Raw genomic sequence first — 22499 nt, 5'->3', positions numbered from 1 at the left:
TGGGAAAATTCTGGAAATTTACCTGAAAGTTTCCGATCCTTTGCAACCATAATCACAACAAGATTGAAACATTAAGTTTCTGTAACATTTTATATATGCTGACAGAATTTGTTCTTTCGACATTGTGATATTTTTTGGGGTCAAATGCATTATATGAGAAATGTTGATGGAACGCCATTATGCGCAAATATTGATATAATAACCATCATATCAAAGTAAATTTATTACGTGATGATATGCTGTGCGGTCCTCCCACTGTGACTCCGGAAACCATGTAGTTTATCAGGCTATAGTTGAAATAAGTTATAATGAACTTCACAGGGTGGTGAAAGTGCACAGTGATGAGCTTGATGCTCCATTCAAATAAATATTAAGGGTCTTATTCTGATGACTTGATCAATGCTTGACTGCTGTTTGACAAAAAGAATTGTGACAAATGTCGGTAGAGTTGAAAATGGATGGAAACTCATTGAACTTTTATTCGGTACATCAAAACTTAAGCGAGTTTGGTGGAAACAACACTGGTGGGTAAATGTGCATATTTTCTTTAAGCACAATTTTTAATATTGGCATGAAAATCAGTCTGCAATTGGATGGAAACCTAGCTATTGAACCTTTTTCTTAAATGCTTTAAAATATTTGAGAACACATTGGAAGGGATCTTGGACCATTCTTTCATGTAGAATCTTTCCAGATCCTTCTGTGCTTATGGACTGTGTTTTTCCATTTAACCAGAGATTGAGAAGACCATTGCTAAAAGTTGGTTTTGTGGTCAATTAAAGGTGCAAATGCAGAAATCGCTCCATTTCCTGGTTACTAAAATTGTAATAGTTAGCCTAATTTCAGTTTGTGACAAAACAAGCAAGTATAGTGTAGAGAATCATTGTACTACTGTGAAATATATTTTCAATAACCAAAAATATAAAAAAAAAAGAAAATAAAAGACAAACGCATAGAATTAACACACACAGAACAGATCTACCGCTTCTTCTTACACTTGCTTTTAATGAGAATGACAGATCTTTATCTCACAATTCTATGTGAAGTTTAAAATGGATGGAAACACATTGAACTTTCAATTGTATACAATACACTTGTGAAAAATGACATTGTGTGTGTGCTACGCAACAGATCAGTTTGGTGGAAGCACCACTGGAGTGAAAATGCACATTTTCTTTATGTAGAATTTAGAATATTCGCATGAAAATCTGACACCAATTGGATAGAAACCTAGCTAATGTTAAAAAAAAGTTTGGTCCAACTTGGAAGTTAGGTACTGTATTTATTGGATGTGTGTTGTCGGGTCTGTTTGTCATAGTTGGTCTCATGTGGACTGCTGGAGACTCTGAAGTTTAGTGTGCTGGAGTTGCAGGAACACCTGGACACCTACAACGGCAAGAGGGAGGCGGCCGAGGAGGTGAGCTCTCCATCTCATCCTCATTTACAGCTACACAGTACATACTCTCATCCCTAGCTACAGTACACTCTTACCAACTGTTTCCTGAATCCCTAGATCACACAATCCCACATCCTTATTCCATCCAATTATGGCTAATGATCATACCACATATCTGTACTCAGACCATCCCTGCACCAGACCACTGGTTGTACTTCAATAGCCTCTCATTCCTAGCGAGGAAGGCTCAATGAGGCTCTAGATTACACATCATTTCCCCTCCAGATCAGGGAGGAAGAGGCTGAGAGAACACAACAGTGACAATGAACTGAGTCATAAGGAGGTAAATGGGTTGTGTGTGTGTCTCATCGTTGGGTCAGCCATTGTATCACAGGGAGGAGTGGATTTAGCGTCCACATTGCTAGCGACATCCCCTGCTGACGGGCTAAAAATGTTCCCTGGCGCTCCTAAATCAGTTAGATGGGGGGGGGGTGTAAAGAGGACAGATGTGATTGCGAGAGAGAGAGGGATGCAGAGAGGGCTTGGGGATGCTGGGGTGCTAATTGAATGAGACTGGTGCGGTCCCTTGAGGATTGATCGCCGCCCCACTGCACTAGAACAGACCCTCTTTAATTCGCCAAGTACAGCGCTCTTATTAAATCTACCCCCCCAACCCCTACACACACACACACACACACAGTTAAAAGAAAAGTAGACTGGCATCAATCTCATGACGTATTCACACACTCCCTTCCTCCCTTATCCGATGCCCACAGTGGCTGGAAAACTGCAGGAAGACGTTTGGTGACAAAGATGGCAACCAACGACCCAACACTCAGGCACAGGTATGACTAACCCACACACATCTGAACACAGCATTGCTACATGCGTAGAAAAATGTGACTACAAAGTCTTTTTTTTTTTTTTTTTTTTTTCATGTGTGCCTTTTCTAATGCAATCAAACACTTGATAAGCATGGGAATGTGCCTATTGAAACATTTTATTTGAGAAAATAGATTTATATCCCCTCATCCTCAACAAAATGTTTTAATTTTCTACAAGCTCATTGACATAATTAGAGCCTCAAAGGAGACAGTCTCTTACACATCCTTTGGCGACTGAACCCTGGTCTGTCCACTTGTCCTAAAGCCAATATTACTTCAGCTCATCATAGTAGATGTACATTTTGTTACGTTACAGCCTTATTCTAAAATCTATTTAAAAAATGTTCCCTCATCAATCTACACACAATACCCCTAAGTGATGAAGCTAAAACAGGTTTTTAGAAATGTTTGTACTTTTTTTTTTTTATCAAACATAAATACATTATTTACATAAGTAATTCAGACTCTTTGCTATGAGACATGAAATTTAGCTCCGGTGCATCCATTGATCATCCTTGAGATGTTTCTACAACTTGATGGGAGTCCACCTGTGTTAAATTCAATTGATTAGACATGATTTGGAAAGGCACACACTTGTCAATATAAGGTCCCACAGTTGACAGTGCATGTCAGAGCAAAAACCAAGTCAGGAGGTTGAAGGAATTGTCCATAGAGCTCCGAGACAGGATTTTGTCGAGGTACAGATCTGGGGAAGGGTACCAAAACATTTCTGCAGCATTGAAGGTCCCCAAGAACACAGTGGCCTCCATCATTCTTAAATGGAAGTAGATTAGAACCACCAAGTCTCTTCCTAGAGCTGGCCACCCGGCCAAACTGAGCGATCGGGGGAGAAGGGCCTTGGTCAGGGAGGTGACCAAGAACGTGATGGTCACTCTGACAGAGCTCCAGAGTTCCTCTGTGGAGATGGGAGAACCTTTCAGAAGGATAACCATCTCTGCAGCACTCCACCAATCAGGCCTTTATGGTAGAGTGGCCAGACAGAAGCCACTCCTCAGTAAAAGGCACATGACAGCTCGCTTGGAGTTTGCCAAAAGGCACCTAAAGGACTCTCAGACCATGAGAAACAAGATTCTCTGGCCTGATTAAACCAAGATTGAAATCTTTGGCCTGAATGCCAAGCGTCACGTCTGGAGGAAACCTGGCACCATACCTATGGTGAAGCATGGTGGTGGCAGCATCATGCTGTGGGGATGTTTTTCAGGGACTGGGAGACTAGTCAGGATTGAGGGAAAGATGAATGGAGCAAAGTACAGAGATCCTTGAAGAAAACCTGCTCCAGAGCACTCAGGACCTCAGACTGGGGCAAAGGTTCACCTTCGAACAGGACAACGACCTGAATCACACAGCGAAGATGACAGAGGAGTGGCTTCAGGACAAGTCTTTGAATGTCCTTGAGTGGCCCAGCCAGAGCCCGGACTTGAACCCGTTCAAACATCTCTGAAGAGACCTGAAAATAGCTGTGCAGCAACGCTCCCCATGCAACCTGACAGAGCTTGAGAGGATCTGCAGAGAAGAATGGGAGAAAATCCCCAAATACAGGTGTGCCAAGCTTGTAGCGTCATACCCAAGAAGACTCTAGGCTATAATTGCTGCAACAAAGTACTGCGTAAAGGGTCTGAATACTTATGGAAATGAAATATTTATTTGCTAAAATATTTTGTCTTAGTTTTTGCTTTGTCGTTATGGGTTATTGTTTGTAGATTGAGGGGGGGGGGGTAAAACAATTTAATCAATTTTAGAATAAGGCTGTAACGTAACAAATTTTGAAAATGTCAAGCGGTCTGAATACTTTCCGAATGCACTGTAGCTGATCTGAGGTCAGCCGGGTGCCTCAACTGCGTGGTCTCCCCCTGTCCCCTGATATTGTTTAGTATTCTGACCACACTGCTGGAGGTTATAGATTTCTGCTTGCTCCCCTCCCTCTCCCCCTTTCTTTCAGGTCAGAGGACATACTTGGCTGTGAAAGAGGAGCTATTCCAGACTAAAGCTCTGTTGTACTGTGACAAGCAGAGGAGCACATACTCATTCACCGTTCTCTTCTACATCACCCCCTCCCACTTCTTCCCATTCTCTTCTCTTCAGATTCTGTCCCCCTTATCTCGCTCTTTCTACATCCTTTGTTTTCTGTCTCTGTATTTCTACACTGCTTTGAAAACACTGACCAGCTGATGTGAGCTGTGTTCTCTAAGAACCATTGTTGGGACTGAGCCCCCCTGCCCTGAGAACAGGTGTTAGGATGGAGTGGTTGTTAGAGTTGTGATGTGAAAGCTCACTAATTCTTGGTCTTTCTCTCTTCCTGTTTTTTGTTTTTTTTGTGACCTGCTCACCCTCTTGCTTAGCAAATGGAAAAACTAGCAGTAAGTGGTTCTCTAAGTATTCTAGACTCTAATATAATCATGATGTCCGGACAACACGCTTATCATCTCATCCCTCTCCATATGTACCTGCTGCCGTCGTCAACCAACAACGGCCTGGGCCCTCCCACTCTGACTCCACCCCTCTCTCATATAACTCTGCTACAGTCCCCATCTACCCAAATCATACTGTTTATCATCGTTATTTATGCATTACTTTTGGCTTCGCCTTTGACTGAATCATCTTATCAACTTCTTAACCACTCCCTCTTCACTTCTGATTTGACAGCAGATGTAAAATCTCTCAATCATTGTAGTAGTTGTGTACCTGATTTGAGAGGGGGATGTTGCCCTGGATTATGAGGAGGAGAGGACGGAGAGAGAGAGAGAGCTGTGAAGCCATGTTTAGTCTACCTTCATTTTGCATGCTTATTGCTCCATTCCCATATCTGTTCAAATTCCCATTTTTCCATCATATTTTCCTGGATTAAGAACAATATTTGATAATTCCACATATTTGGTCAGTATATCTCTGTGCTTGGACATACTATACCTTAACCATAGGGGGCCAGACAGACAGGTGGTGATGGTCGGTATATAACCCAGTCCTCCATGGCTAATGATGACAGCCTGTGGTTGGTTAATAGCTGGTTAATAGTGCTAGCTAGACCCTCACCTATGGCTCCGGGCCTCGTCAGGTCGTCCGGTCTCTGTAGGGACCATCGCTCCACTTCACACTGGGCCTCTTTAACCCTTTCATCTCCTCCCACTCTTGATAACCCAGGATATCCATCCGTCTGATCATTATGCCTGTGTGGGTGTGTGAGGTGTGTTGACCGTCTCTGGTCTCTCTGTAGGAGCTGGAGCTGTGTCGCAGGCTCTATAAGCTGCACTTCCAGCTGCTGCTGCTCTTCCAGGCTTACTGTAAGCTCATCAGTCGTGTGGACACCATTAAGAGAGAAGCAGAGGTGAGGCTGGGTATGGGTAGTGGAACATTAAAGGTGGTTGGTTTTAGAAGCAGCTCTGGTAATAGGAATCAGTTTAGGTCATTTATTTAGATGACAAGCCTAAAAGAAACATTGTTAAGTCACCCACTCAAGCATGCTTGGAGCCTTTCAGGTCATACCCATCATGCCGTGTGTGCGAGGTCAACACAGGGATGGAGATGGTGGGTTGTTATTTTACTTTCCCTTCCCCGAAGAGCTCTTTAATTGGGCTTCAGGTTGGTTCAGGAAAGCCTGAGAGACACGGAGGCCGCCTGCATTTCTCCCATCTTCCCTGACAGGGAAACCAGCAGTGACAATGCACACGCTAAATTAAACACATTTATTGTACATATCACACACATGCGTTTTGGAATTTAAGATACTGTAACAGCAATAGTTGTTCTGTAAAGTCGTGATCTGTTATTGTAAATGATTACTTACAAATGTGCCCTTAAAATAGAATGTTAACATTCTTAAAGATGCCTCTGGAAATGCTCTTTTTCTATCTCTCTCACACACAATTTTGCAGACCAGACAGACAAGCACTGACACAGTGCCTGGATGTTCTGCTGAGGGGTAGCCTTGCTGTCTAGCCCTGCTGTCTTATGGCTTTAATCTCATTAAATCCCTGAATGAGATTTGACTCTTTTCTCACATGCAGAGAGAGGGTCAGCTATTCCAGTTAATCACACGTCAATACTAACTGCATTGCTGCATAGACTTTGACGTACACAAACACACGTGAGATTATCTCTGCGGTTATCTGAACTTTGGGTGTGTGTGTGTGTCTCCAAGGTGACCAACATGTCAGAGGAGCTGGCCGTCCTGGAGAGCTGTTTGAAGCAGGCGGAGTCTAGGGTTGATGGACAGGAGGATGTGGGTGTGTCTGATGCCTCCCAGACCAGCACTGAGACAGCCATCCAATCACTGATCGAGACCCTGAGGGCCAGAGACTTCGGCTCCGCCCTCACACAGGTCAAAACCTTCAGGTAAAGAAACAACGTACCCCACAGCTATTCCTCAATGTATAGACTACACAGGCTTGTCATGTGTCTAGTTCACAGTCCTGCATCTACTCTTAAACGTCAGTGCTGATGCCCCTCTCCACTAGGTCTCTGTGGCCTAACGACATCTTTGGGAACGAGTCAGACGACGCAGTCCAGACTCTACTGCACATCTACTTCCGTCAGCAGACGCTGGGCCAGACTGGCTGCCTGGCCGTGGTGGGACCCAGCAGGGACCTGTCCCAGGCCAATGGGCGCCTCATGGAGCTCAACCTGCAGATCAGAGAGGCTCTGAGCCAGGCCCAGGCCTCCCAGACCACTGTGGTCAGCACTGGACTGTAAGGCTTCAGGCACAAAGCCTGGACTCGACTAGAGCAACCCCCCCCCTCACAGTTCCCATCTGCTCTGGAGGCTGGGAAGGTGTGTCGGGAGGACAGAACAGACTCCACCTATAAGGGCTAAAGGATGTGTGGGAATAACTGACTCATATTAATATATATTACATATATCAAATACTTAAAGCTAATATCTGTTTTCCCAGAATAAGCCAACTTGCAAAATTCAGCTGCAATAAGTCGTGGTATGATGTGACTGGTGACGACTGGCCCGGGAGTGAGAAGGAGGGGTGGTAAGGGGCATGATGATGCTAAACTGGAAGCGTTTTGGCGGAAATTACCTGATGGGCCTCCCATATTGGCCAGTGGCTGCGTCAGGCCCTTTCAGGAGACTGGATGGGGCCTGGGGTTCGGTCGGGGAGACGATGTGGTGGTGTGTTCTCATAGCAGTAGAGTTGGAGCATGAGAGACTAAGTCAGTCCGGAAGGATGTGTGTGTGGACAGGCTGTTCCTGTCAGAATTCAGAAACAGACACACAAAAAGTGTTCAAAAGCATGCTTGAAAGAGAAAAGCACTGCAAGAATATTTTTTTGACAAATGTACTATTTTTTATTAGAGCTAACATCCTAGGTTGTAAATGTAAGGATATTTAACATGTAATTGTAACCCTAGGGGAGCTGTTCCCCACAGGGACTGTAAAAAGATACATGTATCTGTTTTATTGACTTGCATTGGAGACGAGCATCAGCTTCAACAGGTCTTCTAATGAAACTCACTCTGTAACCAAATAAGTAGCTGCCTGTAGAGACTTTAGGCTGTGTGGTGTATATATTGGATACACTTGCACACACACATGCATATAATTGCACAGAAGTGGAGACTGGCTACAACTCATTATGGAAACATTAACTTATTTTACTCTGTATATATTTTAGAAAATGTATAGTGTAAAACCAGTATTATTATTTTTTCTTGTACCTTTGTGAAATGCACTGTTAATCTGAATTAGATGTATGAAGCTAATGCGAGAAGAGAGAATCCAGAGCAGATATTGAGAAACTAATGATCCGTGCCGCTATTATAATCCTGTCACACAAACTTTAAACATTTCCCAGACTGGCCTGCCTGGTGGGAGTCACTGTTCATGTGCTTAGGGGTCAGAGGAACTGGTTGAAGGCACGAGCTGGTGTAGATTCTGCTTCCTGTTGGACCAGCCCAGCCCATATGCATTCCTTCTCTCCACTGTGATCTCCATGTTGGCCCTGTACACCAGCACAGGTCACGCTAAAAAGCCTTATGAGGGGAAATTGAGGCCCGTGTTCATCCATATTAGCAGATCCCAGCGGTGCACTGGTGATGTGCCATGGCCCTGTGCTCTGAGGGGAAACTGCTGCCATTTAAAGCCGTGCTTTTGCTTCTGAAAAGGCACTGCTTGCTGCCTGCCGAATTGCAGGACATGAACTAGATGTCTGTAAGTGTTGCAGGAAACTTGTCATGGCACATTGTAAACGATCACTGTACTCATTCCTCACAGAGAACTTGTCTATTGCATTTGAATGGATATTATTTACCTGGAAAATAGTTGGAGGTGCATTACTGGATAAGTTTTTCCTTTCATCTCACATACCAGCCTTCTCTCTGGATAAATAAAAACCTGATCATATGAATGTTTTCAGACTTGTTAAGGGAAACAAGAGGGCTACACTATCCACACCAGCACACTGAGTAGTACCGTAAAAGGCTACATTCAGTACATTGGCAGCAGAGTTAAGATTGAACCATGCTTCTGAGCTCCAGTAACCTCCCACTCCTCAGCAATGGGTTTATAATGGCTGGTAAGTCAGGCAAAAAGAGCCTATACGCCTCTGACGTCACTAGTCACGTCTAGTTAGTTCTCTACAACCTCCGATGTTCTACAAGCGTGCACCACTGACAGTCACATACATAGTGATTAGCCATGAAATGCTTAAAGGCTGATCATGGCTCAACACAGACACCCTGGACAAGAGGAACACCCATGCTGACCCTCACAATGGTGCCAGGACCAACTCCCTCAACATCAAAGGAGCTGAGCGTCTTGACTGGCTATGCCCAATCGCTTGGTATGGCAACTGACCACGGTGCACAGTACATCGCCACCCATGATTTTAAAATGAGCAGGTGTCCACATTCATGTAGTGCTTCTTACTCAATTAACTTGCACATCGATGGGAAGGGCCTGTAAGCCTTTCACTGAGTATGTAGTCAATATTTCAAATCAGTTATCCTAGACACTGGTTGAGGAAGAAGGCCAGAGAAAGTAGACTGCTGGGTATTGCCATTTTATTTAACATCAAGTAGTGTTTTCCTGCAATCTCATTCAAAACGCAAATAAAGGCAACAAAATACAAATCTGAAAAGTATTAGTCCACATCCCAGAGCCTCATTACATGTGCATGAGAGCTTCTCTGCACCAAAGGACTTCCTGCAGGACCTGTGATGTGGGTGGGGGAGGGTGAAGGTTAATGTGCAAGTTCCTGCTAGATGATGTATTTGAAACTGAAGGTGAAGTCACAGGAGAGTCTCTTGCCCTTGCACCTGCCACACAGATCCTGTCTGTGAGGGCGTTTGGGGTCAACGTGGCGCGGGGTCACTTGGCACATGCAGCGTGCCTTGTTGCAAGTCTGTGGACACAGAGTGGACATATAAGTGGAGGACCCAAGTCTTTAGTGTCATGGTTTGTATGTCAGTTTAACAATGTATCGTACAGAAGCCTAGATTCTTACCTGACAGGTTATGTCCTCAACACGGTAGGGGTTGAAGGACTTCTGGCATGTTCTACAGAACTGCTTGAAGTAGACCTGAAAAAGACAAGACTTGATTAGAGGCACTACCAGATTAATAACATAGTACAGGGAGTGAATAGACCAGCGTAGTATACCTTGCTCGTTCCATGGACGCACCAAACATATGCACTCTCCCAACGCAGGTTACAGTCTCTGCAGTGATAGTACCCATACTTCTGCTCCAAAAACTGGGAATGGCATAGAGTACCACAGTAGGTGTCATAATACCCATGAAACCTAGCGGTCAAACAGGGAAATGGTTCCAATCGTTTTTCCCATAGGTGATTTTAGAAACACTTAAAAGGGCCGTGTAGACTTATCCTGGCATGACGTTTTGATAGGTGTAAATCTCTCTAGGACAACGTGACTAATATATTCACCCCCAAAATGAAACGCTAGTTAGCTGCTAATGTGGCCAGCAAAGAATGACACATGCCATGATCTGGACAAGACCGCTGAATTGAGGGAAAGGTAAGATTCTCTGGCTTAACTATCTAATGGTTGCCAAATGTAGTAATTAATAAATTGGCTAAACTGCTTTAGAAATGTACAATTCTGAACTTTCTTGTGCAAGTTTTAAATTGAGACTATACTTGTTAGCAAAGGTGTCAACTATAAATGACATGCAGGAGCTTGCAGAGATTTGTAGTTTTGCATGACGCCAACTTTTACGTGATTAGCATTTTCGAATTAGAAAAGAGCGACTATTGATAAATCACCTTGCCAATAGAGATTTACATGGTTATCTAAACGTCACGCCACGGTATGCTTACTTGAAACAGCATATATCTAAAATCACCTATGGGAAAGATGTATGGTGGAAAAAGTCCAGTTTCCATATTGTTCCATCTAAACGTTGACAACGACGTTCTACACAGCTTCCACCTTTAAAATGAGTCATGTCAATCTAAAAAGTGGGTGGGTCTGTTACAGCCAGGTTGACTATTCTAAATGAGTGAGTATGGAGCTAACCTGAAACCTCACGCGGGCCTTGACTTTCGAACCATCCTGATTGGCTTTGACGCCCTCGGTCATAACGGATTGGTCAGTATTACTAGCTTTAGTATGTGGCCAAGTATTTTCGTCTTTTGCCTTTTCTGTTTTGTCCTCAAACTTCTCACCTTCATCCTTTTTCCTAATCTTAACGGTTTCAGGTGGGTCACCGGTCTGTGCTGGTCTCGACTCAATTTTGGCATATTCTAGAAAGGATGCAAGTCTCCTAGACGCGATAGGGGAGTAGACTGCCAGAGTGCGAGGGTAACGCACCCCTCCAACAGAACTCCCTGGACTACCCGGTGTCTGGGTCTCTTGTCTTCTCTTGCGCAAAGTGTCTCGCTTTCTGGCTATCAGGGTCCGTGGGCCGAGGGAACACTGCACAAAAACATCCTTCTTCGGATTGACCTGCACCGCGACGTCTTTGGTGTTTGCTTTCCGTAGCCTCGGATTAAGATTGGGGTTTATTTGGGATAAAAGGAATTTAAATTGCGCGCGATGGTGGTTATCAATGTACGCCTCTGTGTCTGCATAGTTGGCAAAATAATTTTTGTTTCTCCAGCCCGCACATTTTGGTTTTTGATACCTGCCAGAGTATAAATAGTTGTCGATTGACTCATCTAAATATGTAGCCATTTTTGCTAAGCCAACTCGGGTTGTTTGGTTGACAAATTTAAATAGATTGACGACACACGATTTCATTAATTGTAATCAGGTGTGGCGGTCCTCCTAATTGGCCTCAAAAACCAATCACTCTGAAGCCGCAAATAACATGAAACGTCACAAGATGACAGAATGCAGAAGTGTCAGTTGATTTTTTTTGTTCCTATCTATTTTAATATACATTGATAAACATATACACAGTGGTACATTTTACAGACAGTTTGTCATCGTACATATGGTGATATGGAGTAGTTATATTAGGCTCTGTTGAAGGATTGTACTGCATTTGTCTCTTCTTGAACTGAAACCATAGGCACCAAAATAACCAAAAACAATTGGATTTGAACACTTGCTTTGAATGCAAAATAATAATTGACAATGTTTGGTCATGTAGATCAGATGATCATGTTAGACTTTACAATCAAGTGAGATGATGACACCTTTGTGAAACAATGTTGTACTGCATCTGTGATGTGAGAGGGGATGAATATAGAGATTATTTTTGATGATATCCATTTTCACAGCCATTTTCTTTCATAAACAATATGTTGAAGTAAGCTCAGATATACTAGCATTTTTTACTTCAATTAACCTTTTCATATTTTTTCATGGTCATATGGCTTATGCTTGCTTCAATTATATTTTGTAACTTTCACTCCCTCCATAATCTTGAGTGTTCTTTTCTGAGACGTACACACACAGGGTAGCTTCCCTGCAGTCAAAGATTGCTGACATGACAAGGATTTTTTTGTAGAGATGCCATAAGCAGACCTGAATGTCATTATGTATGCACGACATCACCTACGGTGGGCCATCATTGTATCATGCACACTAAACAGGAGTAGCATCCGGACAAGGCTCTAACATGATGAGATTTGGGTCACTTGTGGTCACCGCCCCGTAAGAAGTGTCAAAGCCCATATCTTCATCTTCAAACCTATTATATCCAATATCCCCATTGTCCCCCAGTGGGTTTGTGTCTGGTTTGTGTAAAACCTCTTTCCTGTACATCCGGTAGGCCAGGATGAAGATGCCAGCCTCGGCTGCCTGGAAGAGGGCGTAGAGCAGAGGGAACATATACATGCCCCCCATCAGCTGTGGTGGGAAGGCCATCTTCAGGATGGCTGTGCAGAGCTGCACGTTCTGGCACCCGGTCTCTAGTGACACGGTCCTGCGGATGTTGGGTGGGAGATCGAAGATGGTGGCCAGGCCGTAGCCTGCAGCATAGCCACAGGCAGGCATCAGGACAGCTACCACGTAGACAGATGGAGGAATGGTAGCCAGCAGCTCTGGCCCCAACATGACCCCCGTCATGATGAACAGCATCACCAGGGTCACCAGCAGAGACCACAGTGACACCTGGGGAAACATACCCCACGGGGTCAACACAAGTTTTATGACAGGCCTTCTCTATATCCAGATTGTTTTAGGAAGGTGGAAAGGGAAGGAACAATGGACTAATTTTCAGGATATTCAAACAGAACCAATATTATAAAGGACCAAGGGAAAGCCACAAGTAAGCATGGTCTACTTAAATCTATCTGATTTCATGTATCCCTTCCCCTCTGTGGATTTCTCATCCAGTTCTATGATTCTGTCACACATCTCATGCCTCTCCCTCTCCTGGTTGAGCTGCCTTTAGATGAGTTCATCTGAAGTGGAAGGGCTCTCCCTGACTGTACAGTGCATCTCTGCCTCTGATGTTACCTTTGTCTCAACAGAAAGCTAGAAATATTAAAAAAATACACAATATGCACAATGTCACACTCATGATGACACTCAGTCAAAAGGTACACAACTGACTATTATAAAAAATGTAATTTATTTTACTAGCCAAACTACCCCGTTTTATTAAAAAATATATATATACTATTTTTATCTTGTATTTTATCTTAAATTCTTAATAAGGTGAGAATTAGAATCAGTTATGTAATTCTAAATGGCCCTTTCCCTTTTTAGAGTTTAGTATTGAAATATGAAGTAACACTAAGTTCATCAATCATTTATATTAGGCAGGCCCTGCTATATAAAAAGTACTAAAGGAATGTAAAAAAAATTAAATACCACTTTGACCCAGTCACCCTGTATCCAAACCTTCTTCTATACCCCACCGTTATTTGAGACGGCCCCATAGTAACCTTTAAAACGATGTCGGCCGCCCGGTTGTAGCGGTATCGGAGCACGACCCCCAGGCCGATGGGTATGAGGGTGCTACAGAGGGTGAGGATGATCGCGCCGAACGGCATCAGGTTGACCACGGGGGTGTTGATCCAGGCGCGGCTGTATATCCACAGACACAGCGGCATCAGCACCAGTGCAAGGACCGTGGAGGAGATGGTCATGATAATGCTGGAGAGAGGAAGGTGAAAGACAACATCACATTAACTTCATTTGAGTCCCCAAACGTAAAAGCAGAGTAACCAGTAGCATACACGAATAGTATTTTAGAATGGTTGACGTTTAACGAATAGGCTAGTATAGGCATAAGTGGTGGCTCCTTATTTCCCCAAGCAATGGCACCATTTTCTGTATAATAAATAGCGATGTGTTTAAATCAATTCAAGATGTGCTGCTAAAACAATTTGGACCATAAGTCCCAACAGTATGCTGGAGATATGACCGTGCGTAAAATTCCCTTCTAATTCTCTTGCGTAAAATTCAACCAAAAGTCCTATGCAGAAGATCCAAGTAATAGCGTACTTATTGTGCCTAAACTTCGAGTTATAGGTATCTTGAATAAATCATTATAGATATTGTTTTTCATCTAAAAGTAGGCTATAAATTGCGATCGTTTTAGTTGAAATGCATTTTATCGTCCACGTCAAATGTGTGATAAATTCGTTTTGTTAGGTTGTGATTTCTTGAGTAACCTCAGATTCATCTCCCCGTTCACTAATAAGGACATGATGTTGGATAGGTTTCCTCCTGGACAGCAGCCACACAGTAGCACGGCCATAGCCGCCACGTCGTCGAGCGAGAATGCCAAAGCTAGCAGGAAGGCGACAAGGGGCATGATGACGAACTGACACACCAGCGCCAGCAGCACCCCGATGGGTCTGCGGATATGCTCCCCAAGCTGGCTAACGTCTACCGTACACCCTAGCCCCAGCATGGTGAAGCACAGGACAATCCCCACAAACACATTGATTCCGTGACTTAGCGGGGAATCCCAAAAGGCAACCACCAGGTGAGCGGGTTCCGTCGGCGGCAGCTTAGCCCGAAGCCCAGCAGAAAAGGCAGTACTGAGAGTGCTGGCTTTCAGAGATACCGGGTTGTTCGTTACGCGTAATCCTGCCATGGCGAGTTCCTCCGAGAAGCTTTCTGAGAGTCGGGAGAGGGTGTCATTTATGGTGAAGTTGAGGAATTCTGTTTGGCCAGCAGTTGGAACAACCGTGACCACCACGCTTGAGTTCTCCATCGCGTTACCAGTGGACAGAAGCTCTTCACAGTCGGTGTCCCACTGAAGGTGCCAGTGCGTAAACTGTGGTCCCCTAGCGGTGCATTGTCATCGCGCACTGTCACCAATGACAGAGAATTGATCTCGAGGCTCAAGTGGTTAGAGAATGCGTTGGCATCAGGGCATTGCGTTGTGTTTTAAACACAGACCCACCTAGTGACGGTCAGGGGCCACGGATTGGCTCCCATCAGCTGACAGATGGGAGTCTGCTCATCGTCTGTGGGGAATTGATATCAGGGTTGATGGACTCGTGCAGGCTTTTATCATGAGCTCGTGCAACGGAGAAACCACATCTATTTATATTATAGGTAACTGTAGCCTGCACATGCTAATCATATTACAAAATATTTTCTTTAATATATTTTAATTAACATTTATTTTATCTGGTTGAAAGTCCTCATTTATCGGGTTGAAAGTCCTCATAATTTTACTTTCAATAATAAATTCAGAATTTGAATAAGTGAGACTTGTAGTTTGCTGTGACAAGCGCATAGCAGAGTAACTGTTCAAACGTTGAGGTTGAGTAGGACAACATAAAGGGAAACTGTGACGCTCTTTATATTCGTTTGTTGACTGTAAGAATGCGCGGGCACGTTTCTGTTCTTCCCTGTGTGTGCTATTTCCAGTGGCGACCCTGTCATTAATTTTAGGAAAAAAATAAAATAATATAATATTCTTTTTTGAGGGGGGTTTGCCTGTTTTTCTTGTTATTTTTTTGGCATTAATACGTGTCACATATCAATGTGCAAACAACATAGAGTTATATTAGAAGTGCCCATCCAAGAAGGCTCAAGGTCATTGGCCACAGATAGAATGACATCAAATTTTATTCATTTTATTTTATTTTACCTTTATTTAACCAGGTAGGCAAGTTGAGAACAAGTTCTCATTTACAATTGCGACCTGGCCAAGATAAAGCAAAGCAGTTCGACAGATACAACGACACAGGGTTACACATGGAGTAAAACAAACATACAGTCAATAATACAGTATAAACAAGTCTATATACAATGTGAGCAAATGAGGTGAGAAGGGAGGTAAAGGCAAAAAAGGCCATGGTGGCAAAGTAAATACAATATAGCAAGTAAAACACTGGAATGGTAGTTTTGCAATGGAAGAATGTGCAAAGTAGAAATAAAAATAATGGGGTGCAAAGGAGCTAAATAAATTAATTAATTAAAATTAAATACAGATGGGAAAGAGATAGTTGTTTGGGCTAAATTATAGGTGGGCTATGTACAGGTGCAGTAATCTGTGAGCTGCTCTGACAGTTGGTGCTTAAAGCTAGTGAGGGAGATAAGTGTTTCCAGTTTCAGAGATTTTTGTAGTTCGTTCCAGTCATTGGCAGCAGAGAACTGGAAGGAGAGGCGGCCAAAGAAAGAATTGGTTTTGGGGGTGACTAGAGAGATATACCTGCTGGAGCATGTGCTACAGGTGGGAGATGCTATGCTGACCAGCGAGCTGAGATAAGGGGGACTTTACCTAGCAGGGTCTTGTAGATGACATGGAGCCAGTGGGTTTGGCAACGAGTATGAAGCGAGGGCCAGCCAACGAGAGCGTACAGGTCGCAATGGTGGGTAGTATATGGGGCTTTGGTGACAAAACGGATTGCACTGTGATAGACTGCATCCAATTTGTTGAGTAGGGTATTGGAGGCTATTTTGTAAATGACATCGCCAAAGTCGAGAATTGGTAGGATGGTCAGTTTTACAAGGGTATGTTTGGCAGCATGAGTGAAGGATGCTTTGTTGCGAAATAGGAAGCCAATTCTAGATTTAACTTTGGATTGGAGATGTTTGATATGGGTCTGGAAGGAGAGTTTACAGTCTAACCAGACACCTAAGTATTTGTAGTTGTCCACGTATTCTAAGTCAGAGCCGTCCAGAGTAGTGATGTTGGACAGGCGGGTAGGTGCAGGTAGCGATCGGTTGAAGAGCATGCATTTAGTTTTACTTGTATTTAAGAGCAATTGGAGGCCACGGAAGGAGAGTTGTATGTCATTGAAGCTTGCCTGGAGGGTTGTTAACACAGTGTCCAAAGATGGGCCGGAAGTATACAGAATGGTGTCGTCTGCGTAGAGGTGGATCAGAGACTCACCAGCAGCAAGAGCGACCTCATTGATGTATACAGAGAAGAGAGTCGGTCCAAGAATTGAACCCTGTGGCACCCCCATGAAGACTGCCAGAGGTCCGGACAGCAGACCCTCCGATTTGACACACTGAAATCTATCAGAGAAGTAGTTGGTGAACCAGGCGAGGCAATCATTTGAGAAACCAAGGCTGTCGAGTCTGCAGATGAGGATGTGGTGATTGACAGAGTCGAAAGCCTTGGCCAGATCAATGAATAAGGCTGCACAGTAATGTTTCTTATCGATGGCGGTTAAGATATCGTTTAGGACCTTGAGCGTGGCTGAGGTGCACCCATGACCAGCTCTGAAACCAGATTGCATAGCAGAGAAGGTATGGTGAGATTCGAAATGGTCGGTAATCTGTTTGTTGACTTGGCTTTCGAAGACCTTAAAAAGGCATGGTAGGATAGATATAGGTCTGTAGCAGTTTGGGTCAAGAGTGTCCCCCCCCTTTGAAGAGGGGGATGACCCGCAGCTGCTTTCCAATCTTTGGCAATCTCAGATGACACGAAAGAGAGGTTGAACAGGCTAGTAATAGGGGTGGCAACAATTTCGGCAGATAATTTTAGAAAGAAAGGGTCCAGATTGTCTAGCCCGGCTGATTTGTAGGGGTCCAGATTTTGCAGCTCTTTCAGAACATCAGCTGAATGGATTTGGGAGAAGGAGAAATGGGGAAGGCTTGGGCGAGTTGCTGTTGGGGGTGCAGTGCTGTTGACCGGGGTAGGAGTAGCCAGGTGGAAAGCATGGCCAGCCGTAGAAAAATGCTTATTGAAATTCTCAATTATGGTGGATTTATCAGTGGTGACAGTGTTTCCTATCTTCAGTGCAGTGGGCAGCTGGGAGGAGGTGTTCTTATTCTCCATGACCTTTACAGTGTCCCAGAACTTTTTTGAGTTAGTGTTGCAGAAAGCAAATTTCTGCTTGAAAAAGCTAGCCTTTGCTTTTCTAACTGCCTGTGTATAATGGTTTCTAGCTTCCCTGAACAGCTGCATATCACGGGGGCTGTTCGATGCTAATGCAGAACGCCATAGGATGTTTTTGTGTTGGTTAAGGGCAGTCAGGTCTGGGGAGAACCAAGGGCTATATCTGTTCCTGGTTCTAAATTTCTTGAATGGGGCATGTTTATTTAAGATGGTTAGGAAGGCATTTTTATAAAATATCCAGGCATCCTCTACTGACGGGATGAGATCAATATCCTTCCAGGATACCCCGGCCAGGTCGATTAGAAAGGCCTGCTCGCAGAAGTGTTTCAGGGAGCGTTTTACAGTGATGAGTGGAGGTCGTTTGACTGCTGACCCATTACGGATGCAGGCAATGAGGCAGTGATCGCTGAGATCTTGGTTGAAGACAGCAGAGGTGTATTTAGAGGGGAAGTTGGTTAGGATGATATCTATGAGGGTGCCCGTGTTTAAGGCTTTGGGGAGGTACCTGGTAGGTTCATTGATAATTTGTGTGAGATTGAGGGCATCAAGTTTAGATTGTAGGATGGCTGGGGTGTTAAGCATGTTCCAGTTTAGGTCGCCTAGCAGCACGAGCTCTGAAGATAGATGGGGGGCAATCAGTTCACATATGGTGTCCAGAGCACAGCTGGGGGCAGAGGGTGGTCTATAGCAGGCGGCAACGGTGAGAGACTTGTTTTTAGAGAGGTGGATTTTTAAAAGTTGAAGTTCAAATTGTTTGGGTACAGACCTGGATAGTAGGACAGAACTCTGCAGGCTATCTTTGCAGTAGATTGCAACACCGCCCCCTTTGGCAGTTCTATCTTGTCTGAAAATGTTGTAGTTTGGAATTAAAATTTCTGAATTTTTGGTGGTCTTCCTAAGCCAGGATTCAGACACAGCTAGAACATCCGGGTTGGCAGAGTGTGCTAAAGCAGTGAATAGAACAAACTTAGGGAGGAGGCTTCTAATGTTAACATGCATGAAACCAAGGCTATTACGGTTACAGAAGTTGTCAAAAGAGAGCGCCTGGGGAATAGGAGTGGAGCTAGGCACTGCAGGGCCTGGATTCACCTCTACATCGCCAGAGGAACATAGGAGGAGTAGAATAAGGGTACGGCTAAAAGCTATGAGAATTGGTCGTCTAGAACGTCTGGAACAGAGAGTAAAAGGAGGTTTCTGGGGGCGATAAAATAGCATCAAGGTATAATGTACAGACAAAGGTATAGTAGGATGTGAATACAGTGGAGGTAAACCTAGGTATTGAGTGATGAAGAGAGAGATATTGTCTCTAGAAACATAATTGAAACCAGGAGATGTCATTGCATGTGTGGGTGGTGGAACTAATAGGTTGGATAAGGTATAGTGAGCAGGACTAGAGGCTCTACAGTGAAATAAGCCAATAAACACTAACCAGAACAGCAATGGACAAGACATATTGACAGGAGAGGCATGCTTAGTCGAGTGATCAAAAGGGTCCAGTGAGTGGAGAGGTTGGTTGGGGGTCACGGCGATTTAGACAGCTAGCCAGGCCATCGGTAGCAAGCTAGCATAGGATGGAGGTCTGTTGTTAGCCACCTCTTGCGTTCCGTCAGTAGATTAGTGGGGTTCCGTGTGGTAGAGGGGATTAATCCAAATCGCACAACAACAACAAAAATAAAAACAATAGATATAGTTATAGAGGCCCAAGAAGAAAACATAATAATAATAAAAATAAATAAATTGTCTATTCAGATAGCAGCCGGTAAGACAGCTAACGGTTAGCAGGCCGCAGATGGGCGTTCAGGTAACATCGCGACGGAGGAGCCAGCCGGATCTCCTTCGGGTAGATAACGTCGGCAGTCCAGTTGTGAAGGCCCGGTGGGGCTCCGCGTAGGTAGTAAAACGGGTCCGGATAGGTGACTGCAGCCCAGGAGTGATTGATGGAACTCAGGAGTGATTGACGGAGCTGGCTAGTGTCATATATATATATATATGTATTCATACAAATAGCTCATATATTATACAGCGCCAAACTAAACCGCCTGACTCAAGTCATTTTACATACCCCTGCTAAAACAGGAACCAGCTCACACACCCAGCCCCCCCTCAGCTCTTTTGTCTCACGACCCCAGGAAACACAGACATTCCATCGCACGAACAAATACACCCAGCCATAAAACTGCCCCCTCTCTGTTGCCCTGCCTCTACCTTCTTGCATAAACACACACACCTCACCCCCCCTCTACTGGTCGGGTGCCCAGAGCAGAAGACTCTGCTGCGCACCAATGGGGCTCCTGCTCTGGCTAGAGCAGGTCCGCCTCCAACCCTTCGGGACCATTCAGAAGACCAACACGACAAGACTCCACCTACATATTCCATGTATAAAATCTGCTGTAACCAATGTCTAGGTCCCTTTTTCACCTAACTCCCTACTGAGTTATGCGAATAGGTCCGTGCACGGTAAAACGGCAGGACAAGATATCTTTGACCTTAATAAACTGCCTTTTGTTACAACTGAAATCCACTCTGTCCAGCATCCGTGATTTGGTCTCCACTCTCCAGTATTTGAACACTAACACTAGCTCCGGAATAATTGATGTTTGCTCCGGAATCGGCGAAAGCCGATAGTCACACGGATAGCAGCTAGCTAGCTGTGAGATCCGGGTATGAATGTCCAGAGAGCAGTCGAAATCCAGGGACATGGAGAGAAAAATTGGTCCGGTATGTTCCGTTCCGAGCCGCGCTGCGCCGTACAAAACTGGCGATAGATTTTCGAGCTAAAGGATAGCTGATGACCACAAACCGTGGTTAGCTGAATACTAACGATTTGCCAGTAAAGAAGCTAACTAGCTTCTGAACTAGCTTCTGATTAGCTTCTGGGCTAGCTTCTGGCTAGCTCCTGGCTAGCTTCTGGCTAGTTTCAGGCTAGCTTCTTGGAGTTTCTGGCTAGCTTCTTGGAGGATTACAGATTTGAGGTAAATAATACTTTTTTATAAATATAAATTGGTGAGGCGGGTTGCAGGAGAGTGTTTTGAAGATGAGTTGATGGAAAATAAAAATAAAATGTCTGTGAAAAAAGTTGTAAATATATATATATATATATATATATATATACAGGACACGACAAGACGAGGACAAAAGACGTCTGAACTGCTATGCCATCTTGGACAAATTGTTATATCACGTTATATCTACTGTAGCTTTGATTGGACTGATCATGTCAACATCATCCTTTCAAAATCTTAGCTAGCAAGCTAGCAGTAATCACCATGAATCAAGTTGACAATCTACTGGCAAATCATTTTCAATCTTTGTCATATGAAGAGAAATTAGAGATAACACATCTTGGTGCTCATCAGCCATTGGACAGAAACATTACACAACAAGTTCAAATCGCAAATTCAACAATGAGTAGTTTGGAATTCATCAGTGGCTAACTGTGAGATCAAGACAACTGGGAACTCGGGAAAAACGAGCTACGACTGGGAAAATAAGCTTTGAACTGTCATTCAGCTCGTCATTGGAAGTCCAGCATCCGGCTTTCTCTTTGATGACAAAATTTGCCCACGAAGGACGGCCGCGTCACTTTCCTGTCCAAGCACATTACAACAATGTGAGTCCAAAAATGTCTTATGCTGCTTCATAAATGATGTAGGATGCCAGAGAGATATGTATACTGTAGCTAAGAGAGTAATACTCAGTGTATGTTGTGTAGTAAGCTGTTTGTAGCCCATGTGTCTCACCCTAATCATTTGGTCTATTTTCAGGTGTGTGCTTGTTTGCATACTTTTTTTGTACAGCTTTGACAGTGCTACTGAAAGTAGTACACTGTAAGAACGGCCAATGTTCTGAATTCATCTTATCCGCTTGTCGTCCCCTTATGCCATAGTTTGTACATCTCAAATGTCAGTAGAAACCACAGTTATTTAAGCTAGTCAGCCATATCAGCTATGTTTTTTTACAAGGCAGTAAATGAGGCTGAATGAACTGTTTCGCTGTCAGACAAGGCTCCGCTGAAAGCCAGGTGTAGCAGTGGTAAGGTGTTGGGACATCTTTATGTAGACCCTAACAGTTTTATGTCATCGTTATAGTGCAATTCATGTATTGTGTTGTGTAGTGGCTTTGCTGGCATGCATCCCACTTTTTTTTTTTTGCCCCACCAAGATTTACATGCTAAAATCGCCACGGGCTATTTCTATCTTTCATGAATTTGGTTGCCCGCTTTAGAGTAATCACCATGAATCTCTGGACATGTTTTTGGCGTGTGAACCGATCACTATTTCTATGGCTTTACTTCACAGATCATTCTTAATCTGACCTGTATACATAATAGCCACTTCAACGCCGGGCAGCCGGAAAACGTGTGCCGAGGAAGCATTTGCCTCAGCACTTTTCATTCAAGTGTGGCAGCACCACAACACGTTTTTGTATGATTGTCAGAGATCCTTTGAACGCGTTGGGGGAGATGAAACAACGGAGCCTCATTCATTTTCAGTGGAGGGAAGCGAAGTGGCGTGGACCATTGGGCGACGT

At 44.0% G+C, this 22499-nt stretch overlaps 3 protein-coding genes across 22 annotated transcripts in view; 1 reads left to right on the top strand and 2 right to left on the bottom strand.

The window, feature by feature from the left end:
* Window positions 1-8647, top strand: part of fryl (furry homolog, like) — a 108696-nt gene extending 100049 nt beyond the window's left edge. For 18 of the 20 annotated variants that reach the window (XM_024421859.2, XM_024421857.2, XM_024421858.2 and 15 more), the window contains 6 exons: window positions 1319-1417; window positions 2173-2241; window positions 4641-4658; window positions 5513-5623; window positions 6437-6630; window positions 6753-8647. In XM_024421859.2, the coding sequence (XP_024277627.1) occupies window positions 1319-1417; window positions 2173-2241; window positions 4641-4658; window positions 5513-5623; window positions 6437-6630; window positions 6753-6987 (726 nt within the window). In that variant the 3' untranslated portion in view covers window positions 6988-8647. The remainder of the gene's footprint in view (window positions 1-1318; window positions 1418-2172; window positions 2242-4640; window positions 4659-5512; window positions 5624-6436; window positions 6631-6752) is intronic. The other 2 variants (XM_024421849.2, XM_024421856.2) reach the window with 1 other exon arrangement.
* A 638-nt stretch (window positions 8648-9285) lies between these two features.
* Window positions 9286-11462, bottom strand: zar1 (zygote arrest 1). The gene is made up of 4 exons (XM_024421866.2): window positions 10778-11462; window positions 9901-9993; window positions 9746-9820; window positions 9286-9643 (listed from the first exon to the last, which is right to left on the bottom strand). The coding sequence occupies exons 1-4, from the start codon at window positions 11432-11434 to the stop codon at window positions 9500-9502; spliced, it is 969 nt and encodes a 322-aa protein (XP_024277634.2). The 5' UTR covers window positions 11435-11462; the 3' UTR covers window positions 9286-9499.
* Window positions 11463-11616: 154 nt separating this feature from the next.
* Window positions 11617-15134, bottom strand: slc10a4 (solute carrier family 10 member 4). The gene is made up of 3 exons (XM_024421870.2): window positions 14332-15134; window positions 13600-13810; window positions 11617-12820 (listed from the first exon to the last, which is right to left on the bottom strand). The coding sequence occupies exons 1-3, from the start codon at window positions 14877-14879 to the stop codon at window positions 12293-12295; spliced, it is 1287 nt and encodes a 428-aa protein (XP_024277638.1). The 5' UTR covers window positions 14880-15134; the 3' UTR covers window positions 11617-12292.
* Between the last annotated feature and the right edge of the window lie 7365 nt (window positions 15135-22499).

The sequence above is a fragment of the Oncorhynchus tshawytscha genome, linkage group LG05 (genome assembly GCF_018296145.1).
Source record: "Oncorhynchus tshawytscha isolate Ot180627B linkage group LG05, Otsh_v2.0, whole genome shotgun sequence".
Lineage (NCBI taxonomy): Eukaryota > Metazoa > Chordata > Actinopteri > Salmoniformes > Salmonidae > Oncorhynchus > Oncorhynchus tshawytscha.
The sequence above is the reverse complement of the archived record's forward strand: the minus strand, read 5'-3'. Positions and strand labels throughout refer to the sequence as shown.

What these genes read in the sequence shown, in the direction of transcription:
- zar1 (XM_024421866.2), bottom strand. Translation starts at nt 11,434, where the DNA reads ATGGCTACATATTTAGATGAGTCAATCGACAACTATTTATACTCTGGC. An exon ending in GCGTCCATGGAACGAGCAAG is followed by an intron (nt 9,821 to 9,900) that starts GTATACTACGCT and finishes TGTCTTTTTCAG; the next exon opens with GTCTACTTCAAGCAGTTCTG. An exon ending in TTGAGGACATAACCTGTCAG is followed by an intron (nt 9,644 to 9,745) that starts GTAAGAATCTAG and finishes CTGTGTCCACAG; the next exon opens with ACTTGCAACAAGGCACGCTG.
- slc10a4 (XM_024421870.2), bottom strand. Translation starts at nt 14,879, where the DNA reads ATGGAGAACTCAAGCGTGGTGGTCACGGTTGTTCCAACTGCTGGCCAA. An exon ending in AACGGGGAGATGAATCTGAG is followed by an intron (nt 13,811 to 14,331) that starts GTTACTCAAGAA and finishes TCCTCTCTCCAG; the next exon opens with CATTATCATGACCATCTCCT. An exon ending in CGGCCGACATCGTTTTAAAG is followed by an intron (nt 12,821 to 13,599) that starts GTTACTATGGGG and finishes ATGTTTCCCCAG; the next exon opens with GTGTCACTGTGGTCTCTGCT.